The 22,982-nt window shown below is 41.4% G+C and overlaps 2 protein-coding genes across 2 annotated transcripts in view; both read left to right on the forward strand.

Annotated features, from left to right (window-relative positions):
* cc2d1a (coiled-coil and C2 domain containing 1A) overlaps positions 1-7,435 on the forward strand; it is a 55,018-nt gene extending 47,583 nt beyond the window's left edge. Inside the window, exons 24-28 of the mRNA XM_072916434.1 lie at positions 4,042-4,173; positions 4,231-4,357; positions 4,422-4,498; positions 4,608-4,655; positions 6,341-7,435. Coding sequence (XP_072772535.1) covers positions 4,042-4,173; positions 4,231-4,357; positions 4,422-4,498; positions 4,608-4,655; positions 6,341-6,373 — 417 coding nt within the window. The 3' untranslated portion in view covers positions 6,374-7,435. The remainder of the gene's footprint in view (positions 1-4,041; positions 4,174-4,230; positions 4,358-4,421; positions 4,499-4,607; positions 4,656-6,340) is intronic.
* Positions 7,436-15,297: 7,862 nt separating this feature from the next.
* mri1 (methylthioribose-1-phosphate isomerase 1) overlaps positions 15,298-22,982 on the forward strand; it is a 44,933-nt gene continuing 37,248 nt past the window's right edge. The window contains exon 1 of the mRNA XM_061988034.2: positions 15,298-15,741. Within this exon, the coding sequence (XP_061844018.1) occupies positions 15,610-15,741 (132 nt within the window). The 5' untranslated portion in view covers positions 15,298-15,609. The remainder of the gene's footprint in view (positions 15,742-22,982) is intronic.

The raw sequence follows: 22,982 nt of genomic DNA on the forward strand, positions 1-22,982 counted from the left end.
GAGTGCCAAGCAGGGAGGTAATGGGTCCCATTTTTATAGTCTTTGGTATGACTCGGCCGGGGTTTGAACTCACAACCTACCGATCTCAGGGCGGACACTCTAACCACTAGGCCACTGAGTAGGTATGCATTCATTTCAGGTTGTTTTAGGTATGTTGCCATAGTCAGCAAATAGTCTTCGCCATTGAATTGCATGTGCCAGTTTTGTCTTTTGTTGAGTCCTCCAAAGTATACTGTAAATATTGTACTCATTGCACTCCAGCTGTTTGATTGTAACCTGCATCTTCATTGTAGTTTTCATTAACAAATTTTGAGGTGTTAAAATCACCATGTCAAATCACAAGTGCCAATCGGTAGCGTGTACAGTATTTGGTATATCCAATGTAAATTAGCATTGAGCTAGGACATTTGTTTAAATGCATTGTTTTTGTGTCACACACAAGTTATTTAGTATTTCATGTAAGTCATATTGACATACTTTACTTCTGTATTTTACAGCGTTTTGAAGGAAAGCCTACGTAAAAGCTCTCAAATGATCTGTCTGCTAAGCTCGCAAGAAGAGATGTCAGCAGGAGCAAAATAGACTATCGTAGTTCTTATATTGGACGTTTTAGATTCAGGCCGATATAATCCGATGCCTGTTTTTTTTGTTTATCGGACTGATATCTAATATCAATTTCAGATTGGGACACCCTAATAATAAGGACATTTTGTGTTGTTGTGAAGAGCAAATGTGTGTGTGATGTTGGAACTGAGCACTGCTGTTGGTGTTAATGTAGGCAACAAAGTTTAAAAAGAGGTCAGACTGTCTTACAAAACATTACATAATAACACTTGTTGCAGGTGACTGAGTCTGCACTAATTTCTTTATTTCAGTGTGGTTACTTCTGTGGAGCTCAGTTTGGTACCATCCTTACTCTTTACGTGTGCTCTGCTGATTCATGTGTTTGCAGTGGCGGGCCGTGCGTTTCTCACCTAGGCCTTCAGTGATGTCCTACTTAGTCCGACTTGACCTCTCAAATTACCGTAATTTTTGTCACCACATTGACACGGCTGGAGCTACTATACAGAAACAAACTTGCACACTACTGAGTCCCCTCAACAGTGTAAAAAACTGTGTATTTTTGGGCGCATTTAACATTCAATAAACCCGCTTTTGCAATTAAAACATATCTTCCATCCATCCATCCATCCATCTTCTTCCGCTTATCCGAGGTCGGGTCGCGGGGGCAGCAGCTTAAGCAGGGAAGCCCAGACTTCCCTCTCCCCAGCCACTTCGTCCAGCTCCTCCCGGGGGATCCCGAGGCGTTCCCAGGCCAGCCGGGAGACATAGTCTTCCCAACGTGTCCTGGGTCTTCCTCGTGGCCTCCTACCGGTCGGACGTGCCCTAAACAACTCCCTAGGGAGGCGCTCGGGTGGCATCCTGACTAGATGCCCGAACCACCTCATCTGGCTCCTCTCGATGTGGAGGAGCAGCGGCTTTACTTTGAGCTCCCCCCGGATGACAGAGCTTCTCACCCTATCTCTAAGGGAGAGCCCCGCCACCCGGCGGAGGAAACTCATTTCGGCCGCTTGTACCCGTGATCTTGTCCTTTCGGTCATAACCCAAAGCTCATGATCATAGGTGAGGATGGGAACGTAGATCGACCGGTAAATTGAGAGCTTTGCCTTCCGGCTCTGCTCCTTCTTCACCACAACGGATCGATACAGCGTCCGCATTACTGAAGACGCCGCACCGATCCGCCTGTCGATCTCACGATCCACTCTTCCCTCACTCGTGAACAAGACTCCGAGGTACTTGAACTCCTCCACTTGGGGCAAGATCTCCTCCCCAACCCGAAGATGGCATTCCACCCTTTTCCGGGCGAGAACCATGGACTCGGACTTGGAGGTGCTGATTCTCATCCCAGTCGCTTCACACTCGGCTGCGAACCGATCCAGCGAGAGCTGAAGATCCTGGCCAGATGAAGCCATCAGGACCACATCATCTGCAAAAAGCAGAGACCTAATCCTGCAGCCACCAAACCAGATCCCCTCAACGCCTTGACTGCGCCTAGAAATTCTGTCCATAAAAGTTATGAACAGAATCGGTGACAAAGGGCAGCCTTGGCGGAGTCCAACCCTCACTGGAAACGTGTCCGACTTACTGCCGGCAATGCGGACCAAGCTCTGACACTGATCATACAGGGAGCGGACCGCCCGCTTTTGCAATTAAAACATATCTTACGTGGTATTGTCAAAATTTCAAGAATTGTATAAAACAAATGAAACTTGAAAAAATAAAGTTAAAATTAAATATTTGAACTCACAATTTGTAGAACCCATCCGACGCCAGTGGTACCCCTCGTAGTCGGTTGATTTGAGGGAAAGTGGCGGGCAAACCATTTCACCACCAAGACAGCTTAGCGAGCTTCTAGTGTCGGCCGACCTCGTCTCACAAGATCTAGTTTCTCCTAAGCATCCTTCTTGAAAAGGGCATTGCAAATTTATATCTGCCACCTAATCAACATTTCTGTGGCTTTCTATGGCTCCGGTGCCACTTCCTGTTTTCACAATCACAGCGTAAGGCCAGCTAGAAGGCATTACTGACAACAACTTGTGATCTGATTGGCTATAACAATTACCGTATTTTCCGCACCATAAGGCGCCCTGGGTTATAAGCCGCGCCTTCAATGAACGGCATATTTCAAAACTTTGTCCACCTATAAGCCGCCCCGTGTTGTAAGCCGCATCTAACTGCGCTAAAGGAATGTCAAAAAAACAGTCCGATAGGTCAGTCAAACTTTAATAATATATTAAAAACCAGCGTGATGTGGGCGCGCATGGAGTCGTATATCAACATGGACGGAGCTGCGTGAAAAAAGCCACCCGGCCTCTTCGCGTAAACTTACCTTAACCACTCGCTCATCTTTTCTTCATTCATCCATCCCTTCGAGTTAGCTTTTATGATGACGCCGGCTGGAAAGGTCTCTTTTGGCAAGGTCTTCCTTTTGAATATCACCATGGGTGGAAGTTTCTGGCCATTAGCATGGCAAGCTAGAACCACAGTGAAGGATGACTTCTCATTCCCTGTGGTGCGAATATTCACCGTACGTGCTCCCGTTGTATCCACAGTGCGGTTCACAGGAATATCAAAAGTCAGTGGAACCTCGTCCATGTTGATAATGTTCTCTGGCCGGATCTTTTTTTCAGCTATCTTGTTTTTACAATATGCACGGAAAGTAGCCAGCTTTTCTTGAAAGTCTTTAGGCAGTTGCTGTGAAATAGTAGTCCGTGTGCGGATGGAGAGATTGCGTCTTTTCATGAACCGGAAACCTGTCGCCATTTTGTGGTCTTTACAGATGTAAACACACAAAGGAAATGAAACGTAATATCCGCGCGCTTCTTCTTCTTCTACGCGGGCGGGTGGTTGCTTACAGTAGAAGAAGAAGCGCTTCCTGTTCTATGGGGGCGGGTGCTTACCTTGGCGGTTGCTTGCGTAGAAGAAGAAGCACTTCCTCTTCTACGGGGAAAAAAGATGGCGGCTGTTTACCGTAGTTGCGAGACCGAAACTTTATGAAAATGAATCTTAATATTAATCCATATATAAAGCGCACCGGGTTATAAGCCGCACTGTCAGCTTTTGAGTAAATTTGTGGTTTTTAGGTGCGGCTAATAGTGCGGAAAATACGGTATCTATCAACTGTATGTGCCCGTTCACTTACAGTGCACAGACGCCCGCATTGTTGATTCTGAAGATCCTGGGCAGATTTCGTACAGCATGGCAACATAAGCTAGCTGAATTCTAATTGGATACAAACTCTAACCTAAAAACAACAACACTGGAAGGTGCAAAATATGACATGAAAAGAATATGAATACTTTTAGTTATTATTATGGGAAAGTAAATTAAACATTACTTTTATCTTTAATTATGATCATGATTTCTGGTTATATTAGGCCAGCAGAAAAGGCCTTGCTGGCCCTAACAGCACACCACTGTGGTTTGTCTTCCACAGTCCAAGTGTGTGCGTCAGTATGTGTTTGTGTTTGCATGATTCAGGCTCCATCTCCTCGATCCAAAGCCAAACATGAAGCCAGCAGCAGTAGCAGCAGGAGCAGTCAGGCCAACAACTCGTACAAACTGCACAGCTTCAGCCTGCTCAACTACGACAAGGAGCGCTTGGAGAGAAAGGTGTGTTTGCATCATGCGTGTCACATCTTCAAGGGTCACGGCGGATGTTTCTCTCAGATTACCGAGTACAAGAAGAACAGACGAGACCCTCCAAGTGATGTCCTTCATCAGTACAAAGATGTCACACACAGGCTGCAGTGGCAAAAGGCGGAGCTGGAGGGAGCCTCTTCTGCTCTGCTCACAGGTAACGTAAACTTCTTAATCCTATGGAAACAACTCGACACACCTTTTGTGTTCTCCGTGTACAGAGTATGAAAAAGTGCTGCAGCGCTTCACCCAAGGACTCGCTGACTCTGTGAAGAAATTCTCAAGTCAAGGCAACAGAGTGAGTGCAAGGTTTGACTGCTGTTGAAACACAATTCATACTTAAAAAGTGTATACTATTTAAAGTACTACAGTAATAATGGAGGTCTCCATCCTTTCGCTCTTTCTAGGATGCTGCCAAGGATGCTCTTAACAGGTTGAGGATGGTAGAAAACGAGGTGAGGCTTCTTGTGTAGAACATGCAGTACAGGCCAAAAGTTTGGACACCTTCTCATTCAATGAGTTTTCTTTAATTTCATGACGATTTACCTTGTAGATTTTCACTGAAGGCATCAAAACTATGAATGAGCACACGTGGAGTTATGCACTTAACAAGAAAAGGTGAAATAACTGAAAACATGTTTTACATTCTAATTTCTTCAAAATAGCCACCCTTTGCTCTGATTCCTGCTTTTCACACTCTTGGCATTCTCTCGATGAGCTCCAAGCACACCTGTGAAGTGAAAACCATTTCAGGTGATTACCTCTTGAAGCTCATCCAGAGAATGCCAAGAGTGTGCGAAAAAATAATCAGCAAAGGGTGGCTATTTTCTAAAGAAACATAGAATATAAAACATGTTTTCAGTTATTTCACATTTTTTTGTTAAGTACATAACTTCACGTGTGTTCATTCATAGTTTTGATGCCTTCAGTGACAATCTACAATGTAAATAGTAGAGATGCGCGGTTTGCGGGCACAACCGCGGAGTCCGCGGATTATCCGCGGATTGGGCGGATGAAATTAAAAAAAATTAGATTTTATCCGCGGGTCGGGTCGGGCGGTTGAAAAAAAAAAAAAAAGATTTTAAATAGATTCAGGCGGGTGGCAGTTAAACCAATTCGGAAATATATATACATAGTTAAATGTTGTTACCCACATACGAAAAACGAGCAGGCACCTGCAGCATATGCCACAACAGAAGAAAAAAAAAAGAAGAGATGGACACTTTTACGGAGCGGAGAAGGGACGCCTCGCCGGGGTCCGGGACCGAGGCCCCTTCCCCCGAGAGGGCCCCACCGGGAGCCGTAGCTGAGGCGATCCGCGAGAAGGGCCCGACGCACGTCCAGGGTCACCACCGCGCCCACCGCACCGACACCCCGCCTCGTCCGCCTTCGCCGCGGCCGGCGTCACGCGCAGCAGGTAAGCAGCTTACCTGCCCGCCACCCCCGTGGCCGGGGGCTCGTAACAGGGGTCACTCCGCGCGCTCCGCCCGCGCAGCTTACCTGCCCGCCACCCCTGTTGCCGGGGGCGCGTAACAGGGGTCACTCCGCGCGCAGTGCGCTCACGAAAGGGGTGGGGCTCACCCTGGTTGATATAGACAGCAGGACGGTAGCCATGGAAGTCGGAACCCGCTAAGGAGTGTGTAACAACCCACCTGCCGAATCAACTAGCCCTGAAAATGGATGGCGCTGGAGCGTCGGGCCCATACCCGGCCGTCGCCGGCAGCGAGACGCGCTTGGAGGTGCGCTCAGCGCGGCTCCCATATGATTGCGCACTGGTGTGCGTCTGGGCCGTGACAGCGTGGCACGCGAATGTCTGTGCTGCATTGGATCAGTCTCCTTTCTTTAACAGGCAAAAGCTTTATAACCTCACTAATGCCTTGCATCGTCTATATTAGATATATAACAACGGGCGGGTGTGGGCGGATGCGGTTCTGATTAAATGTTAGATCGGGTGGATGGCGGATGGTTGACAACTTTCTGATGCGGTTGCGGATGAAATAATTGCCTATCCGCGCATCTCTAGTAAATAGTCATGAAAAGAAAAATGCATTGAATGAGAAGGTGTGTCCAAACTTTTGGCCTGTACTGACTGTATTTGTATAAAATACTAATGTGTGTTTGTGTGTGTTTGATTCTTCAGTTGGAATCGCTGCAAAGGAAACGTGCTGGATAAGAAGACTAGTGGTTCAAGGAATTGGCTACAGTACTGTTATCTTTTTTACTTATACACGCACACACACAGACACTAACACTTTCGTACTCATCAGACTATACATGACTGTGCTGCTCGTCAATCATAAATCTTATTAGGACATAACATTCAGAGAAAAAAAACAACAATAGTCAGTTGATATTGGATATCAATCCGATAACAGGAAGAAAAAAAAAAATCAAGTATGGGATCATATGTGCCTGCATATAAAATAAGTGTAATACCGTATTTTACGGACTATAGAGCGCACCGGGATATAACCTGCACCCACTAAATTTTAGAAAAATAAATGCTGATCATTCCTACCAGCTGATGTCTGCTGGTGTAAGGTAATGCATCACAGTCGATATACAATAGTGTAGTATTCTATGACTCAATCCATAAGTATGTTTGTACTTCTCAACCGTTCAAAGTTAAACCATGTGGACGTGCACTATTGATGCAGAAAAAGTGTTCCTTGGCTACTTTGCTGTTAGTGTATCACAACTCCTAAAATACCATTTAGTACATTCATTTTAAAGTAAGTTCATATGTCAGGAATTTAACACCCAAGATAATTAAGGTCAATCTGTATATTTAGTAAAGGAAAATCAAACTTGCTCATGTGGATTTGAATAAAGATGTTTTGCTGATGTAACAAACATGTTTAACCACATCGCCTCCAAACAAACACATAATGCCTCTCCTTGTTGTCATGGTGACAAGCTCATCAGCATTCAGTGTGGAATTGGGATAGTTTACATTTTTCATTCATTCTCCTTTTAAGGTAATTAATGAGACTTCACAATTGATAGACATATTTATATTTACCTTGGCGTATTCAACCAATCAATGTTGTATTATGTTCTTTCATGTCAGGGCAATCAGAGTAATATGTATTCAGAAATAGAGCATGGAATGCTCAGTGTATATTAATGATTATTTGTGCAGTTAAAGTGAGAATGAATGGCCAGCCTCGTCTTTATTTTCTTGCTATGGTCATGCTTTGTGTTCTTGTCAATAAATGCTGAATGCTTTCTCTAAGTGTTAGTCTCTGCACACTCTACACATGTTTTTTACATCGTTTTATATTCAAAATGTTCTTCCACAGCCATGCAGTTATTTTCATTGCTAAGAATATACCGTATTTTCTGGACCCTAGGGCGCACCGGATTATAAGGCGCACTGCCGATTAGCGAATCTAGTCAGGTCTATTTTCATACAAAAGGCACACCAGATTATAGGGCGTATTAAAGGGGTCATATACTGTATATATATTTTTTTCTAAATTGAAAACACTTCCTTGTGGTTCTTTGGTCAAAATGTTGCATAGATTTTGTTTTACAGATCATCTTCAAGCCACTTTCTGACAGTCGCTTCAGGATGCACCGTTTTGTGGGCGGTCTTATTTACGTGGCTCACCTTCGACAGTCTTTTCTCCGAAATCTTTGTTGTAGCGTGCAAGAAGTGTCAAAAGATTTAAGCTCACAGCAGCCATAGTCATCTTACAAGATCCTCTGGTGCTGGTAATGTCAATCAAGTGACAAAAGTGACGTAATAGTGAAGATTGATGATCGCAATAGAGACAAAGATTGGCGAATGAGACCCACCGCGAGAGACGAGGAAATATAGTATAGTCACTTAATGCGGACTGTTCAGGGCCTGACACATTAAAGTCTTACCACAGGTAAACGATGCCCCCGGGAGGAGTTTAATATAATAGTCGTAAGGGTGACGTGGGGGAAGGGTCTTTCAAAAACCTGTTTGAGGTAATAATATTCGGCAGGTGGTCTCTTTAACATGGCTAGGCGTGGTCGTTGAGGGAACAGCTGAACGCAAACAAGTAGCGTGGCAAAAGGTGTTCCAATTCAAAACAGTAGTCCTACCACAATCAATACTGGAACTATGCAGTTTCAGCCATTAGAGACCTAATACAATGGAAGAATAAAGAAGTGTATTGCCTGATGGTGATTACCCGATAGTCTCAGTCCGGTGCCTCACCCTTGCCAATAAACGGTCATCGAAAAATCAGATCTCCTGAGGAGATTAAAGTTTCATTTTACAAAGTCTGAGTCCATGAAGCCATCGTCTGCTCCCGAGTCAAACAGTCAAAGATGACTTAGTCCTGAATCACAAATATCTCAAAGGGCTGCACAAGCCATAACGACATCCTCGAGTCAGATCCCTCATCCGGGCAAGAAAAAACTCAACCCAATGGGAACAACGAGAAACCCTGGAAGGCACCGCAGACGTGGAGATCCCCTCCCCCGCCTCCCTTGAGTGACCGTTGCATGGATGCCATGTGGATACGGTTAGTAATGTGAGAGTCCAGTCCATAGTGGGGCCAGCAGGGGATCTGGCATCATTTTCATTGACGAGCTCGCTCCTCAGCTGTGACTTGACACTTTAGTAGCTAATGAGTTGTGGCCCTTGTCCCCCGATTGCTCAGTTTAGACAGCCGGTGGTTCCAAACGTCTTCCATTTACAGATAATGGAGGTCACGATGCTCATTGGGACCTTCAAGGCAGTAGATATTTTTCTCTACCTTTCCCCAGATTTGCTCCTCGAGAAAATCCTGATTACGAGGGCTACAGACAATTCTTTCGACTTCATGCTCGGTTTGTGCTCTGTAACTTTTGAAAAAAACATATATTCCATCTTGGAATAAGGATGTAACTGTCAGGCTTGGACGGAGGAAGGGACTCAGATGCAGAGAGGTGATTCCAAATAAAGCTTTTATTTTGAAATACTCTTTAAGCCTCCAGAGCCGAGTAAATTCAATTACTATGAAATACAAAAATACTATAGACAAAATGTTCCAAAAGGGAAAAACCGAAAATCACTCCAAAAAAAGGAGGAATACAAAAATAAGGACGATATAATTAGCACCGTATCTGTTATCAAAAAACTTTAACAAAAAACGCTCCAAACAGGAGGAAGAAAATAAAGACTATAAAACTTAACTACTCTAATCAATGTAAACAAAAAATCACTCAACAAACTGAGGAAATAACCTTTAAGGAAAAATAATAACTCACCACTGCGGTAGAAAAAGGTAGGATAACAAAAGTCGCTCTGAGGGAGGAAAAAAGTTAATTCAAAATTACAGCGTGGGATATTCTGGGAGCAAGGACGTAGACGTGAGACAAGGCAAGGCATGGACATGAACAGGGACATGGAACGCAAGACAGGCACGAAAGCTCGAGACAATCTGGCACAGAACAAGGGGAGGCTTGAGCTTATAAAGAACATGAGGGTAACGGGAAACAGGTGGAAACAATCAAGGGTCAGGAATGACGTCAGACTGGTGACACAAGAGGAAGGACCCGTGATCTGAAACAAGAGGAGTTGCTTTTCAAAATAAAACATGTAAATCACAAGACAGAAAAAACCAAGACAAGACCGTGTCTCACCGCGGTGTGACAGTAACGTAACAAAATGTGGAGAAAGTAAAGTGCTGTGAATACTTTCCGAATGCACTGTACACACATCACATAACTATTGATTTTGAATATATACCGTGTTTTCCGGACCATAGGGCGCACCGGATTATAAAGCGCACTGCCGATGAGCTGGTCTAGTCAGGTTTATTTTCATACAAAAGGCGCACCACATCGGATTATAAGGCGCATTAAAAGGAGTCATAATATTATTATTATTTTCTAAATGGAAAACACTTCCTTGTGGTCTACATAACATGTGATGGTGGTTCTTTGGTCAAAATGTTGCATAGATGATGTTTTACAGATCATCTTCAAGCCACTTTCTGACAGTCGCTTCAGGATGCGGCATTTTGTGGGCGGTCTTATTTACGTGGCTCACCTTCGACAGTGTCTTCTCCCCGTTATTTTTGTTGTAGCGGTGTAGCGTGCAAGGACGGGAGTGGAAGCAGTGTCAAAAGATGTTTTAATGACATTCAGACTTTACTTCAATCAATAACGGAGCAGCAACAGCATCTCCTCATCCGTGGCTCAATAATGCAACAACAACAAGGTGTCCCATGAAAAACCGTCAGACTCTCTAGTAACTAAAGTTCCTTGGGTGAATAATGTAACTCCCTACACCGGTATGTTTTAGCGCTTTCATGGCAAGTTTACTGACAGATATAATAAAAGTATCATGTATAAGAAAATACAGTATGTGATAGAATAAAGAACAATGCAAAATGAAAATACAGGATGACGTACAAACCCTGTTTCCATATGAGTTGGGAAATTGTGTTAGATGCAAATATAAACGGAATACAATGATTTGCAAATCATTTTCAACCCATATTCAGTTGAATATGCTACAAAGACAACATATTTGATGTTCAAACTGATAAACATTTTTCTTTTTGCAAATAATCATTAACTTTAGAATTTGATGCCAGCAACACGTGACAAAGAAGTTGGGAAAGGTGGCAATAAATACTGATAAAGTTGAGGAATGCTCATCAAACACTTATTTGGAACATCCCACAGGTGTGCAGGCTAATTGGGAACAGGTGGGTGCCATGATTGGGTATAAAAACAGCTTCCCAAAAAATGCTCAGTCTTTCACAAGAAAGGATGGGGCGAGGTACACCCCTTTGTCCACAACTGCGTGAGCAAATAGTCAAACAGTTTAAAAACAACATTTCTCAAAGTGCAATTGCAAGAAATTTAGGGATTTCAACATCTACGGTTCATAATATCATCAAAAGGTTCAGAGAATCTGGAGAAATCACTCCACGTAAGCGGTATGGCCGGAAACCAACATTGAATGACCGTGACCTTCGATCCCTCAGACGGCACTGTATCAAAAACCGACATCAATCTCTAAAGGATATCACCACATGGGCTCAGGAACACTTCAGAAAACCACTGTCACTAAATACAGTTTGTCGCTACATCTGTAAGTGCAAGTTAAAGGTCTACTATGCAAAGCGAAAGCCATTTATCAACAACATCCAGAAACGCCGCCTGCTTCTCTGGGCCCGACATCATCTAAGATGGACTCATGCAAAGTGGAAAAGTGTTCTGTGGTCTGACGAGTCCACATTTCAAATTGTTTTTGGAAATATTCGACATCGTGTCATCCGGACCAAAGGGGAAGCGAACCATCCAGACTGTTATCGACGCAAAGTTCAAAAGCCAGCATCTGTGATGGTATGGGGGTGCATTAGTGCCCAAAGCATGGGTAACTTACACATCTGTGAAGGCACCATTAATGCTGAAAAGTACATACAGGTTTTGGAACAACATATGCTGCCATCTAAGCGCCGTCTTTTTCATGGACGCCCCTGCTTATTTCAGCAAGACAATGCCCAGCCACATTCAGCACGTGTTACAACAGCGTGGCTTTGTAAAAAAAGAGTGCGGGTACTTTCCTGGCCCGCCTGCAGTCCAGACCTGTCTCCCATCGAAAATGTGTGGCGCATTATGAAGCGTAAAATACGACAGAGGAGACCCCGGAATGTTGAACGACTGAAGCTCTACATAAAACAAGAATGGGAAAGAATTCCACTTTCAAAGCTTCAACAATTAGTTTCCTCAGTTCCCAATAGTTTATTGAGTGTTGTTAAAAGAAAAGGTGATGTAACACAGTGGTGAACATGCCCTTTCCCAACTACTTTGGCACGTGTTGCAGCCATGAAATTCTAAGTTAATTATTATTTACAAAAAAAAAATTAAGTTTATGAGTTTGAACATCAAATATCTTGTCTTTGTAGTGCATTCAATTGAATATGGGTTGAAAAGGATTTGCAAATCATTGTATTCCGTTTATACTTACATCTAACACAATTTCCCAACTTATTTGGAAACGGGGTTTGTAATATAAAACATTACAATGTAATATAAAAATACAGAATCATGCAATACAAAATACAGTTGAATTTAATGGTACAACAATAAGGCAATATGAAAATCCAGGATTATGTATTTTAAAAATACAATTAACTGTAACATAAAAATACGATATATTGTAGTATATGAATAGAATTTAATGCAATACAAAAACAGTAATATAATATAAAAATACAGTATATTGCAATATAAAAATACAATATATTGAAATGTATAAAATACTGTCAAAATGAACGCGTTAACTCATGTGATTCATCACAAAAAATGATCGCATTAATCATGAACACACGTAGTAGATTAATCATGAAATGTATTTTGACCATACAAGCTCTTTCACTTTAACTGCTACACAGTCAGTAATCTGATCAATGCATTTGTCAATACAAAAATGAGTGAGGATACTGACTGGCGTGTCACTTCAAAATATATTCTGCACCAATTTTAGATTATACTGTTACCAAGTTTTGTGCAAATAAATGATGTGTATTCAAGTAAAACTGTTTAAAACATTCCTAGATGACATTCTGACAATAAAATATTGAGGTCTTTTCTTAAGCAAATTGTAAATATGCAAGAGAGTAATCACCTCTGAATTAAAAAAATATATAATTTGACAACCTTAATATGAATGGAAAATGGATGGATTAATCAATCAATCAATCAATCAATGTTTATTTATATAGCCCTAAATCACAAGTGTCTCAAAGAGCTGCACAAGCCACAAGGACATCCTCGGTACAAAGCCCACATAAGGGCAAGGAAAAACTCACCCCAGTGGGACGTCGATGTGAATGACTATGAGAAACCTTGGAGAGGACCGCATATGTGGGTAACCCCCCCCCCCCCTCTAGGGGAGACCGAATGCAATGGATGTCGAGTGGGTCTGACATAATATTGTGAGAGTCCAGTCCATAGTGGATCCAACATAATAGTAAGAGTCCAGTCCATAGTGGGGCCAGCAGGACACCATCCCGAGCGGAGACGGGTCAGCAGCGCAGTGATGTTCCCAGCCGATGCACAGGCGAGCGGTCCACCCCGGGTCCCGACTCTGGACAGCCAGCACTTCATCCATGGCCAGCGGACCTGTGCCCCCCCACCTCCACAAGGAAGAGGGGAGCAGAGGAGAAAAGAAAAGAAACGGCAGATCAACTGGTCTAAAAGGGGGGCTATTTAAAGGCTAGAGTATACCAATGAGTTTTAAGATGGGACTTAAATGCTTCTACTGAGGTAGCATCTCTAATTGTTACCGGGAGGGCATTCCATAGTACTGGAGCCCGAATAGAAAACGCTCTATAGCCCGCAGACTTTTTTTGGGCTCTGGGAATCACTAATAAGTCGGAGTTCTTTGAACGCAGATTTCTATATGAATATAGTATTACTTAATATGAAGCAGTATATTCTAATAGAAAAATACAGAATAATGCATTCTAAGAATACAGTACAATGTCATATAAACAGAGGTGGGTAGTAACGCGCTACATTTACTCCGTTACATCTACTTGAGTAACTTTTGGGATAAATTGTACTTCTAAGAGTAGTTTTAATGCAACATACTTTTACTTTTACTTGAGTATATTTATAGAGAAGAAACGCTACTTTTACTCCGCTACTTTTATCTACATTCAGCTCGCTACTAATTTTTATCGATCTGTTAATGCACGCTTTGTTTGTTTTGGTCTGTCATAGTGCCTGCGTTTCAACAAATGCAGTCACTAGTGACGTTCACTCCGTTCCACCAATCAGATGCAGTCACTGGTGACGTTGGACCAATCAAACAGAGCCAGGCGGTCACATGACCTGACTTAAACAAGTTGAAAAACTTATTGGGGTGTTACCATTTAGTGGTCAATTGTACGGAATATATACTGTACTGTGCAATCTACTAATACAAGTTTCAATCAATCAATCAAAAGTGTGAAGGAAAAAAGACCCTTTTTTATTTCAATCGTACATCCCGTCAAAAGCCTAAAGACTGACTGCACAGTTCCTGTCTTCACAATAAAAGTGCCGCTCCATCGCGCCTGCGCTTTCAAAACAAGAGTCTCCGAAAGCCAGCGCAAACAAGCTAGCAAGCTACGGAGTTTGCCGCCAATGTATTTCTTGTAAAGTGTATAAAAACGAATATGGAAGCTGGACAAATAAGGTGCCAAAAACCAACCACTTTCATGTGGTATTAGACAGAAAGGAGGAACTTTTTTTCTCCTCCATTTGAAAACGTGGACGCTATCAGCACTACTGTCTGATTCCAATCAATGCAAGTAATCAGAATCAGGTAATACACCAACTTATATTCTTGTCTTCATGAAAGAAAGGAATCTATATGTGTTAAACATGCATGTATATTCATTAAAACACCTTTAACATGTAAACAAAAACGGCAAAATAAATAAATATAAATTATATACTGTATATATATATATATATGTGTGTGTATATATATGTATATGTATATATATATACACACCGGTATATATATATGTATATATGTATATATATATATATATATATATATATATATATATATATATGTATATATATATATATATATATATATATATGTATATATATATATATATATATATATATATATATATATATATATATATAAGTGTGTATGTTACTCATCAGTTACTCAGTACTTGAGTAGTTTTTTCACAACATACTTTTTACTTTTACTCAAGTAAATATTTGGGTGACTACTCCTTACTTTTACTTGAGTAATAAATCTCTAAAGTAACAGTACTCTTACTTGAGTACAATTTCTGGCTACTCTACCCACCTCTGCATATAAAAAATATAGTACAATGTAATACAACAATACATTACAATGTATTTAATAAAAAAATACAGTATAATGTAATATAAAATACCGTATCATATACAAAAATAGTATAATGATGTAACAACAATACAAGTATAATGTAATATTATATATTTAATATAAAATACAGTATAATGTATAAAATAAAGAGTATAATGGCATATTAAAAGTACTGGTATAATAGAAGGAAAATGTATCTGCAGTTATGTGAATAAGTGATTAAAAATGACAAAAGAGAAGGGGGATGGTACTATTGCAGTACAGCGTTGGATGGGCGGGGCTAAAGAGGCGAAGACTTCCGGCTTGATGGACACGTGGTTCCGTGTCTGCCTGCCTGTCAGAGTGTGATAATATTGAACCTTTTTTATTCCTTTTAAAACATTTTCTTCTGGCGGCGTTTTTTGTTCTTTTAGCTACTTCATATGATTAACTCCTGCCCGTAAGTGTGTTTTTTTGTGTAAGTGTGTTTCTATGTGTGTGTGTGAGAGAGAAGTAGACAAGAGTAAGACAAGTAGCTACCGGTCGTTCCTGCGTTCTCCTCCCCGACATCCCGCCTCGTCGTGTCGGTCATGACGCTGGAATCGATCCGCTATCGGAGTGGGTCTCTTCAGATCCTGAACCAGCTGCTGCTGCCTCATCAGACGGTGTTTGATGACATCCGGTCCGTCCAGGACGCCTACGAGGCCATCAAGTCCATGAAGGTAACGTGCATGTGCGTGCGTCTCTGCGGACTCCTTTGTGTTCCCGCCACTGTTACTTGTGGCCTTCATCTTTGTTTTCACGCACCTGCAGCAGCCGATATTAAATACAGTATTGTCGAATTGACGTAACGTTGCTATCAAACGGATCCCTCCTTCTTTCTGGGGGGACAATGTATTCATTAATTATTCATGTTCTTGCCAGGCTTTTTGTTCTCCTTTTTGCTTCTGTTCTGCACTCTGTGACATATTCACTTACATTTTTTTAAGCACTGAATATAAATGATTTTTTTTATTTTTTATTTGGCTCTTTTTGTCCTACAGTTACATTTAGCTTGCTTAGTATGCACATAGAGAAGTGTGTCGAAAATGACTGTGACTAACCCATCAAATGGCACAATAAGAAGGTCCTGGGTTCTGTGTGGAGTTTGCATTTTCTCCCCGTGACTGCGTGGGTTCCATCCGGGTACTCGGGCTTCCTCCCACCTCCAAAGACATGCACCTGGGGATAGGTTTATTGGCAACACTAAATTGGCCCTAATGTGTGAATGTTGTCTGTCTATCTGTGTTGGCCCTGTGATGAGGTGGCGACTTGTCCAGGGTGTACCCCGCCTTCTGCATACCTGCCAACTACTCCGGTTTTCCCGTAATTAGTACGGTTTTCATCAACCTATTCCGGGTTACGGTTGCAGTGATAAAAAATACGGTTTTTCATTAATTAAAAAAAAATATTTTTTATAAAGTTTTATTCACAAAATCGCGTAACAACAATGACAATCGACACTGCTTCCCGTAACTTACTTTCGAGCCATTCCGAATGCCATGCGCGAGGCTATTTATAGCACCGCTGCCAAGCACGAGGCACCATGCAGTTGCCATTGTTTCCAAACGAGCGAACGATCATGGAATCAGCCGGAGAAAAATCGCAAACGAGTCTTAAACCGAAAAGAAAACTGCAGTCATTCCGTGAAGAATATTCAAAAGCCTATCCGGGAATAATTATCCGTTCCAAAAAGGGTGAAAACTACGCGAATTGCACCTTGTGTTCAATATTTCGATGACGACATTGGAAAAGTATTGTCAGTACTTCTGTCTTTGAGGGAATGCAATACGGCTTCCACAGGCGAAAACATTTACAAAATACTCGCGGAAGAAATAGACTCAAATGAAATTCCTTGGCAGAATTTGGTTTGCTTTGCTGCCGATAATGCTGCAATGATGATGGGATCTAAAAAGGGAGTTGCAGCTTTCATTACGGAAATATCTCCTTCGGTTTACATCGCCGGTAAGTACAGTTCGTAGCATAAAAAAACTCACAAAACATAAAATTTTAAGTAAATCTTTTATTACATAAACAATAAATCAAATCAAAAATAATTTCTGTGTACAGTATATCTTTTTATTTGTGATAACGATAACATGTTCAAAACAAGTAACATATAACTATCATACTATTCTATTACTTCTTAATTCTATGATGCTATTGAATTACATTTTAATGAAGTAAACTTATCATAAAGTTACCATATCATTTTTCAAATCTTGTTAAATGTTGACAGCATAACTACCAAAATACAGAAGTATGTCCTTAATATTTTTGCAGTGCTATTTCTGTTGAAAAGTTAAAATGATTACATTAGAGATGTGATGTGCCACTTTTCAAGTGTCTGATGGCTTAAATTAATTTTCATTAATTTTTCATATTTTGAATTCTTTTGAAAGGCTTACAAAAAAACTACATTTGAATTGTAATTCCATGCTATTGACAGGACTATTAATTTTAATTAAGTTATCTTACCATGTTTACAGTATGATAATTGTGATAGAAATGTGAATTTTAGGCACATAATATTTTTTACAATTGAACAAGGCAGTAGATTATACAAGCTTGGACAGAAAGTTAATAATGACACCAATTTTTTTTTTTATGGAATTGTTTAGTACTGTTTTACCATTTGTTTACTGTAAAAAGTGTTTATACTGTTTATACTTTCAATTAACAAATTGAAGTCTTGTGAAAGGTTGACAGGATAACTGGCATTAACTGTCAAAATAATTTCAAACTATTGAAGTTAGCTTACAGAATAAACATGTCAATCAACCCATATGATTTTTGCTGTAATATTTTTGTTTCGAAAAGTCACTGTTACTGATAGAAAAGTGATGGTTTTAGCAACATTTTAACCTGTCTGAATGCTAATACGGTAATCATTTTGCATCGGGGGGCAAAGCCTGAACCCCCCACCAGGACTTTGTCCTGGACCTACCGGGGCCTGCGGCCCCTGGACCCTGGCTACTAGGTTTTTCTGATTTCAAAAGTTGGCAGGTATGCCAATAATACAAAACCCAAAACCAGTGAAGTTGGCACGTAAATAAAAACAGAATACAATGATTTGCAAATTATTTTCAAATTATATTCAATTGAATAGACTGCAAAGACAATATATTTAATGTTCGAACTGAGTAACTTAATTTTGTTTTGCAAATAATCATTAACTTAGAATTTAATGGCAGCAACACATTGCAATAAGTTGGCACAGGGGCATTTTTACCACTGTGTTACATGGCTTTTCCTTTTAACACTCAGTCAACGTTTGGGAACTGAGGAGACCAATTTTTGAAGCTTTTCAGGTGGAATTCTTTCCCATTCTTGCTTGATGTACAGCTTAAGTTGTTCAACAGTCCGGGGTCTCCGTTGTGGTGTTTTAGGCTTCATATTGCGACACACATTTTCAACGGGAGACAGGTCTAGACTACAGAAATGTCAGTCTAGTACCCGCTTACTATGAAGCCACACTCTTGTAATATGTGGCTTGGCATTGTCTTGCTGAAATAAGCAGGGGCGTCCATGATAACGTTGCTTGGATGGCGACATATGTTGCTACAAAACCTGTATGTACCGTATTTTCCGCACCATAAGGCGCCCTGGGTTATAAGCCGCGCCTTCAATGAACGGCATATTTCAAAACTTTGTCCACCTATAAGCCGCCCCGTGTTATAAGCCGCATCTAACTGCGCTAAAGGAATGTCAAAAAAACAGTCAGATAGGTCAGTCAAACTTTAATAATATATTAAAAACCAGCGTGATGTGGGCGCGCATGGAGTCGTATATCAACATGGACGGAGCTGCGTGAAAAAAGCCACCCGGCCTCTTCGCGTAAACTTACCTTAACCACTCGCTCATCTTTTCTTCATCCATCCATCCCTTCGAGTTAGCTTTTATGATGACGCCGGCTGGAAAGGTCTCTTTTGGCAAGGTCTTCCTTTTGAATATCACCATGGGTGGAAGTTTCTGGCCATTAGCATGGCAAGCTAGAACCACAGTGAAGGATGACTTCTCATTCCCTGTGGTGCGAATATTCACCGTACGTGCTCCCGTTGTATCCACAGTGCGGTTCACAGGAATATCAAAAGTCAGTGGAACCTCGTCCATGTTGATAATGTTCTCTGGCCGGATCTTTTTTTCAGCTATCTTGTTTTTACAATATGCACGGAAAGTAGCCAGCTTTTCTTGAAAGTCTTTAGGCAGTTGCTGTGAAATAGTAGTCCGTGTGCGGATGGAGAGATTGCGTCTTTTCATGAACCGGAAACCTGTCGCTTAGTAGGAGCCATTTTGTGGTCTTTACAGATGTAAACACACAAAGGAAATGAAACGTAATATCCGCGCGCTTCTTCTTCTTCTACGCGGGCGGGTGGTTGCTTACAGTAGAAGAAGAAGCGCTTCCTGTTCTATGGGGGCGGGTGCTTACCTTGGCGGTTGCTTGCGTAGAAGAAGAAGCACTTCCTCTTCTACGGCTGTTTACCGTAGTTGCGAGACCGAAACTTTATGAAAATGAATCTTAATATTAATCCATATATAAAGCGCACCGGATTATAAGCCGCACTGTCAGCTTTTGAGTAAATTTGTGGTTTTTAGGTGCGGCTAATAGTGCGGAAAATACGGTACCTTGCAGCATTAATGGTGCCTTCACAGATGTGTAAGTTACCCATGCTTTAGGCACTAATACACCCCCATACCATCACACATGCTGGCTTTTGAACTTTGCGCCTATCACAGTCCGGATGGTTATTTTCCTCTTTGTTCCAGAGGACACGACGTCCACAGTTTCCAAAAACAATTTGAAATGTGGACTCGTCAGACCATATAACACTTTTCCACTTTGCATCAGTCCATTTTAGGTTTTGTACTTGGTAATACTTGCTAAACTAATATCGAGCTGCACTTTTCACTACAGTCGCTGTTTTTCATGACTTATGTTAAGCTTGGCATGTAGAATTAGTTACTTCTGGAATTAAATACACAGTTTTTTTTTTTTTAATAATGAGAGAGCCTTCCTGTATCTTGCAGCAAGCATCTACTCTTTTCTCTGCCTGCGTTTCATGTACTTTTTTTGCTGCCTCTGCATATAACATTTTCCTCCCAGTTTTTATTTTTTGTATTTCAAAAGCCTTTATCCTCGCTTCACAATCTCTATGGCCAACACTGTGTGCCCCATCACAATTTACACATTTCTCCTGCACACCAGCTCCACTCTTGCCATTGTCATGGCCTCCCCCACACCTTCCACATGTTTCTTCTTCTTTGCAGTTAGCTGCTATATAGCCATATTTGTGGCACTTGTAGCACAGTAGAGGTGGCGGCACAAACTTACTTACATTATGTTTTGCGTACCTGTCCACTGTTTTACCCCTTCTCCATGCTCTTAATCCCCTCAGGTTTACTTCTTTGCCTCCTATAATTATCTCCTTCATTTTGTCCAAGTCCTCCCTTAATTGAATATCATATATTGTTCATTTTGTTACTCTCATTGCTTCTACCTTTTTCCCCACTGCAATTTCTTTCTTGCAAATGTGTTTGGGTTTTTAAAGCCTTTTCTCTTTGCCCTTCACTCTTCCACACTATCATTAGACCCCCGTTGTTGTCATTACGTCACCAATGTTTGCATAGCAACCTCGTAATTGCACTTGGTCCTACTTTCCTGATTTCCTGCCTTTCCTTGAATTTTATAAGCACTTTGAATTCCTCCTCTCCATCAATCTTCCTTCGCATCACCCTTTCACTCTCCCTCACAATAATATTTTCCTTTGAGGGTTTGCCTCTGTCTAGTCACTAGAGATGCGCGGTTTGCGGACACAATCGCGGAGTCCGCGGATTATCCGCGGGTCGGGCGGTTGAAATAAAAAAAAAAAAAAAAGATTTCATCCGCGGGTCGGGTCGGGCGGTTGAAATAAAAAAAAATTTGATTTTAAATAGATTCAGGCGGGTGGCAGTTAAACCAATTCGGAAATATACAGGTAAAAGCCAGTAAATTAGAATATTTTGAAAAACTTGATTTATTTCAGTAATTGCATTCAAAAGGTGTAACTTGTACATTATATTTATTCATTGCACACAGACTGATGCATTCAAATGTTTATTTCATTTAATTTTGATGATTTGAAGTGGCAACAAATGAAAATCCAAAATTCCGTGTGTCACAAAATTAGAATATTACTTAAGGCTAATACAAAAAAGGGATTTTTAGAAATGTTGGCCAACTGAAAAGTATGAAAATGAAAAATATGAGCATGTACAATACTCAATACTTGGTTGGAGCTCCTTTTGCCTCAATTACTGCGTTAATGCGGCGTGGCATGGAGTCGATGAGTTTCTGGCACTGCTCAGGTGTTATGAGAGCCCAGGTTGCTCTGATAGTGGCCTTCAACTCTTCTGCGTTTTTGGGTCTGGCATTCTGCATCTTCCTTTTCACAATACCCCACATATTTTCTATGGGGCTAAGGTCAGGGGAGTTGGCGGGCCAATTTAGAACAGAAATACCATGGTCCGTAAACCAGGCACGGGTAGATTTTGCGCTGTGTTCAGGCGCCAAGTCCTGTTGGAACTTGAAATCTCCATCTCCATAGAGCAGGTCAGCAGCAGGAAGCATGAAGTGCTCTAAAACTTGCTGGTAGACGGCTGCGTTGACCCTGGATCTCAGGAAACAGAGTGGACCGACACCAGCTGGACTGCTGCTGAGTGGTCCAAAGTCATGTTTTCTGACGAAAGCAAATTTTGCATTTCCTTTGGAAATCGAGGTCCCAGAGTCTGGAGGAAGACAGGAGAGGCACAGGATCCACGTTGCCTGAAGTCTAGTGTAAAGTTTCCACCATCAGTGATGGTTTGGGGTGCCATGTCATCTGCTGGTGTTGGTCCACTCTGTTTCCTGAGATCCAGGGTCAACGCAGCCGTCTACCAGCAAGTTTTAGAGCACTTCATGCTTCCTGCTGCTGACCTGCTCTATGGAAATGGAGATTTCAAGTTCCAACAGGACTTGGCGCCTGCACACAGCGCAAAATCTACCCGTGCCTGGTTTACGGACCATGGTATTTCTGTTCTAAATTGGCCCGCCAACTCCCCTGACCTTAGCTCCATAGAAAATCTGTGGGGTATTGTGAAAAGGAAGATGCAGAATGCCAGACCCAAAAACGCAGAAGAGTTGAAGGCCACTATCAGAGCAACCTGGGCTCTCATAACACCTGAGCAGTGACAGAAACTCATCGACTCCATGCCACGCCGCATTAACGCAGTAATTGAGGCAAAAGGAGCTCCAACCAAGTATTGAGTATTGTACATGCTCATATTTTTCATTTTCATACTTTTCAGTTGGCCAACATTTCTAAAAATCCCTTTTTTGTATTAGCCTTAAGTAATATTCTAATTTTGTGACACACGGAATTTTGGATTTTCATTTGTTGCCACTTCAAATCATCAAAATTAAATGAAATAAACATTTGAATGCATCAGTCTGTGTGCAATGAATAAATATAATGTACAAGTTACACCTTTTGAATGCAATTACTGAAATAAATCAAGTTTTTCAAAATATTCTAATTTACTGGCTTTTACCTGTATATACATAGTTAAATGTTGTTCCCCACATACGAAAAACGAGCAGGCACCTGCAGCATATGCCACAACAGAAGAAGAAAAAAAAAAGAGATGGCAACGCCGGCAGCAAACGTGGTACGCGACAAACTAAAAAAGGGAATACTAAAGACCAGGGGAAAAAAAGGCCAGAAAAGTTCAGCGTGGACTCGTTTTTATGAGGTTGTAAATCAGGATGATAGTAATGCTGGCTACGTGATTTGCAAGAGCTGCGACGCTGTTTATGTCTACGACAGTCACAAAACCGGGACATCTAACGTGGTGCATCACATTTGTGCAAAACCCCGAATCTCCACAAACACCCTGAGCATGAGCAGTT

The sequence above is a fragment of the Nerophis lumbriciformis genome, linkage group LG27, assembly GCF_033978685.3.
Source record: "Nerophis lumbriciformis linkage group LG27, RoL_Nlum_v2.1, whole genome shotgun sequence".
Classification (NCBI taxonomy): domain Eukaryota; kingdom Metazoa; phylum Chordata; class Actinopteri; order Syngnathiformes; family Syngnathidae; genus Nerophis; species Nerophis lumbriciformis.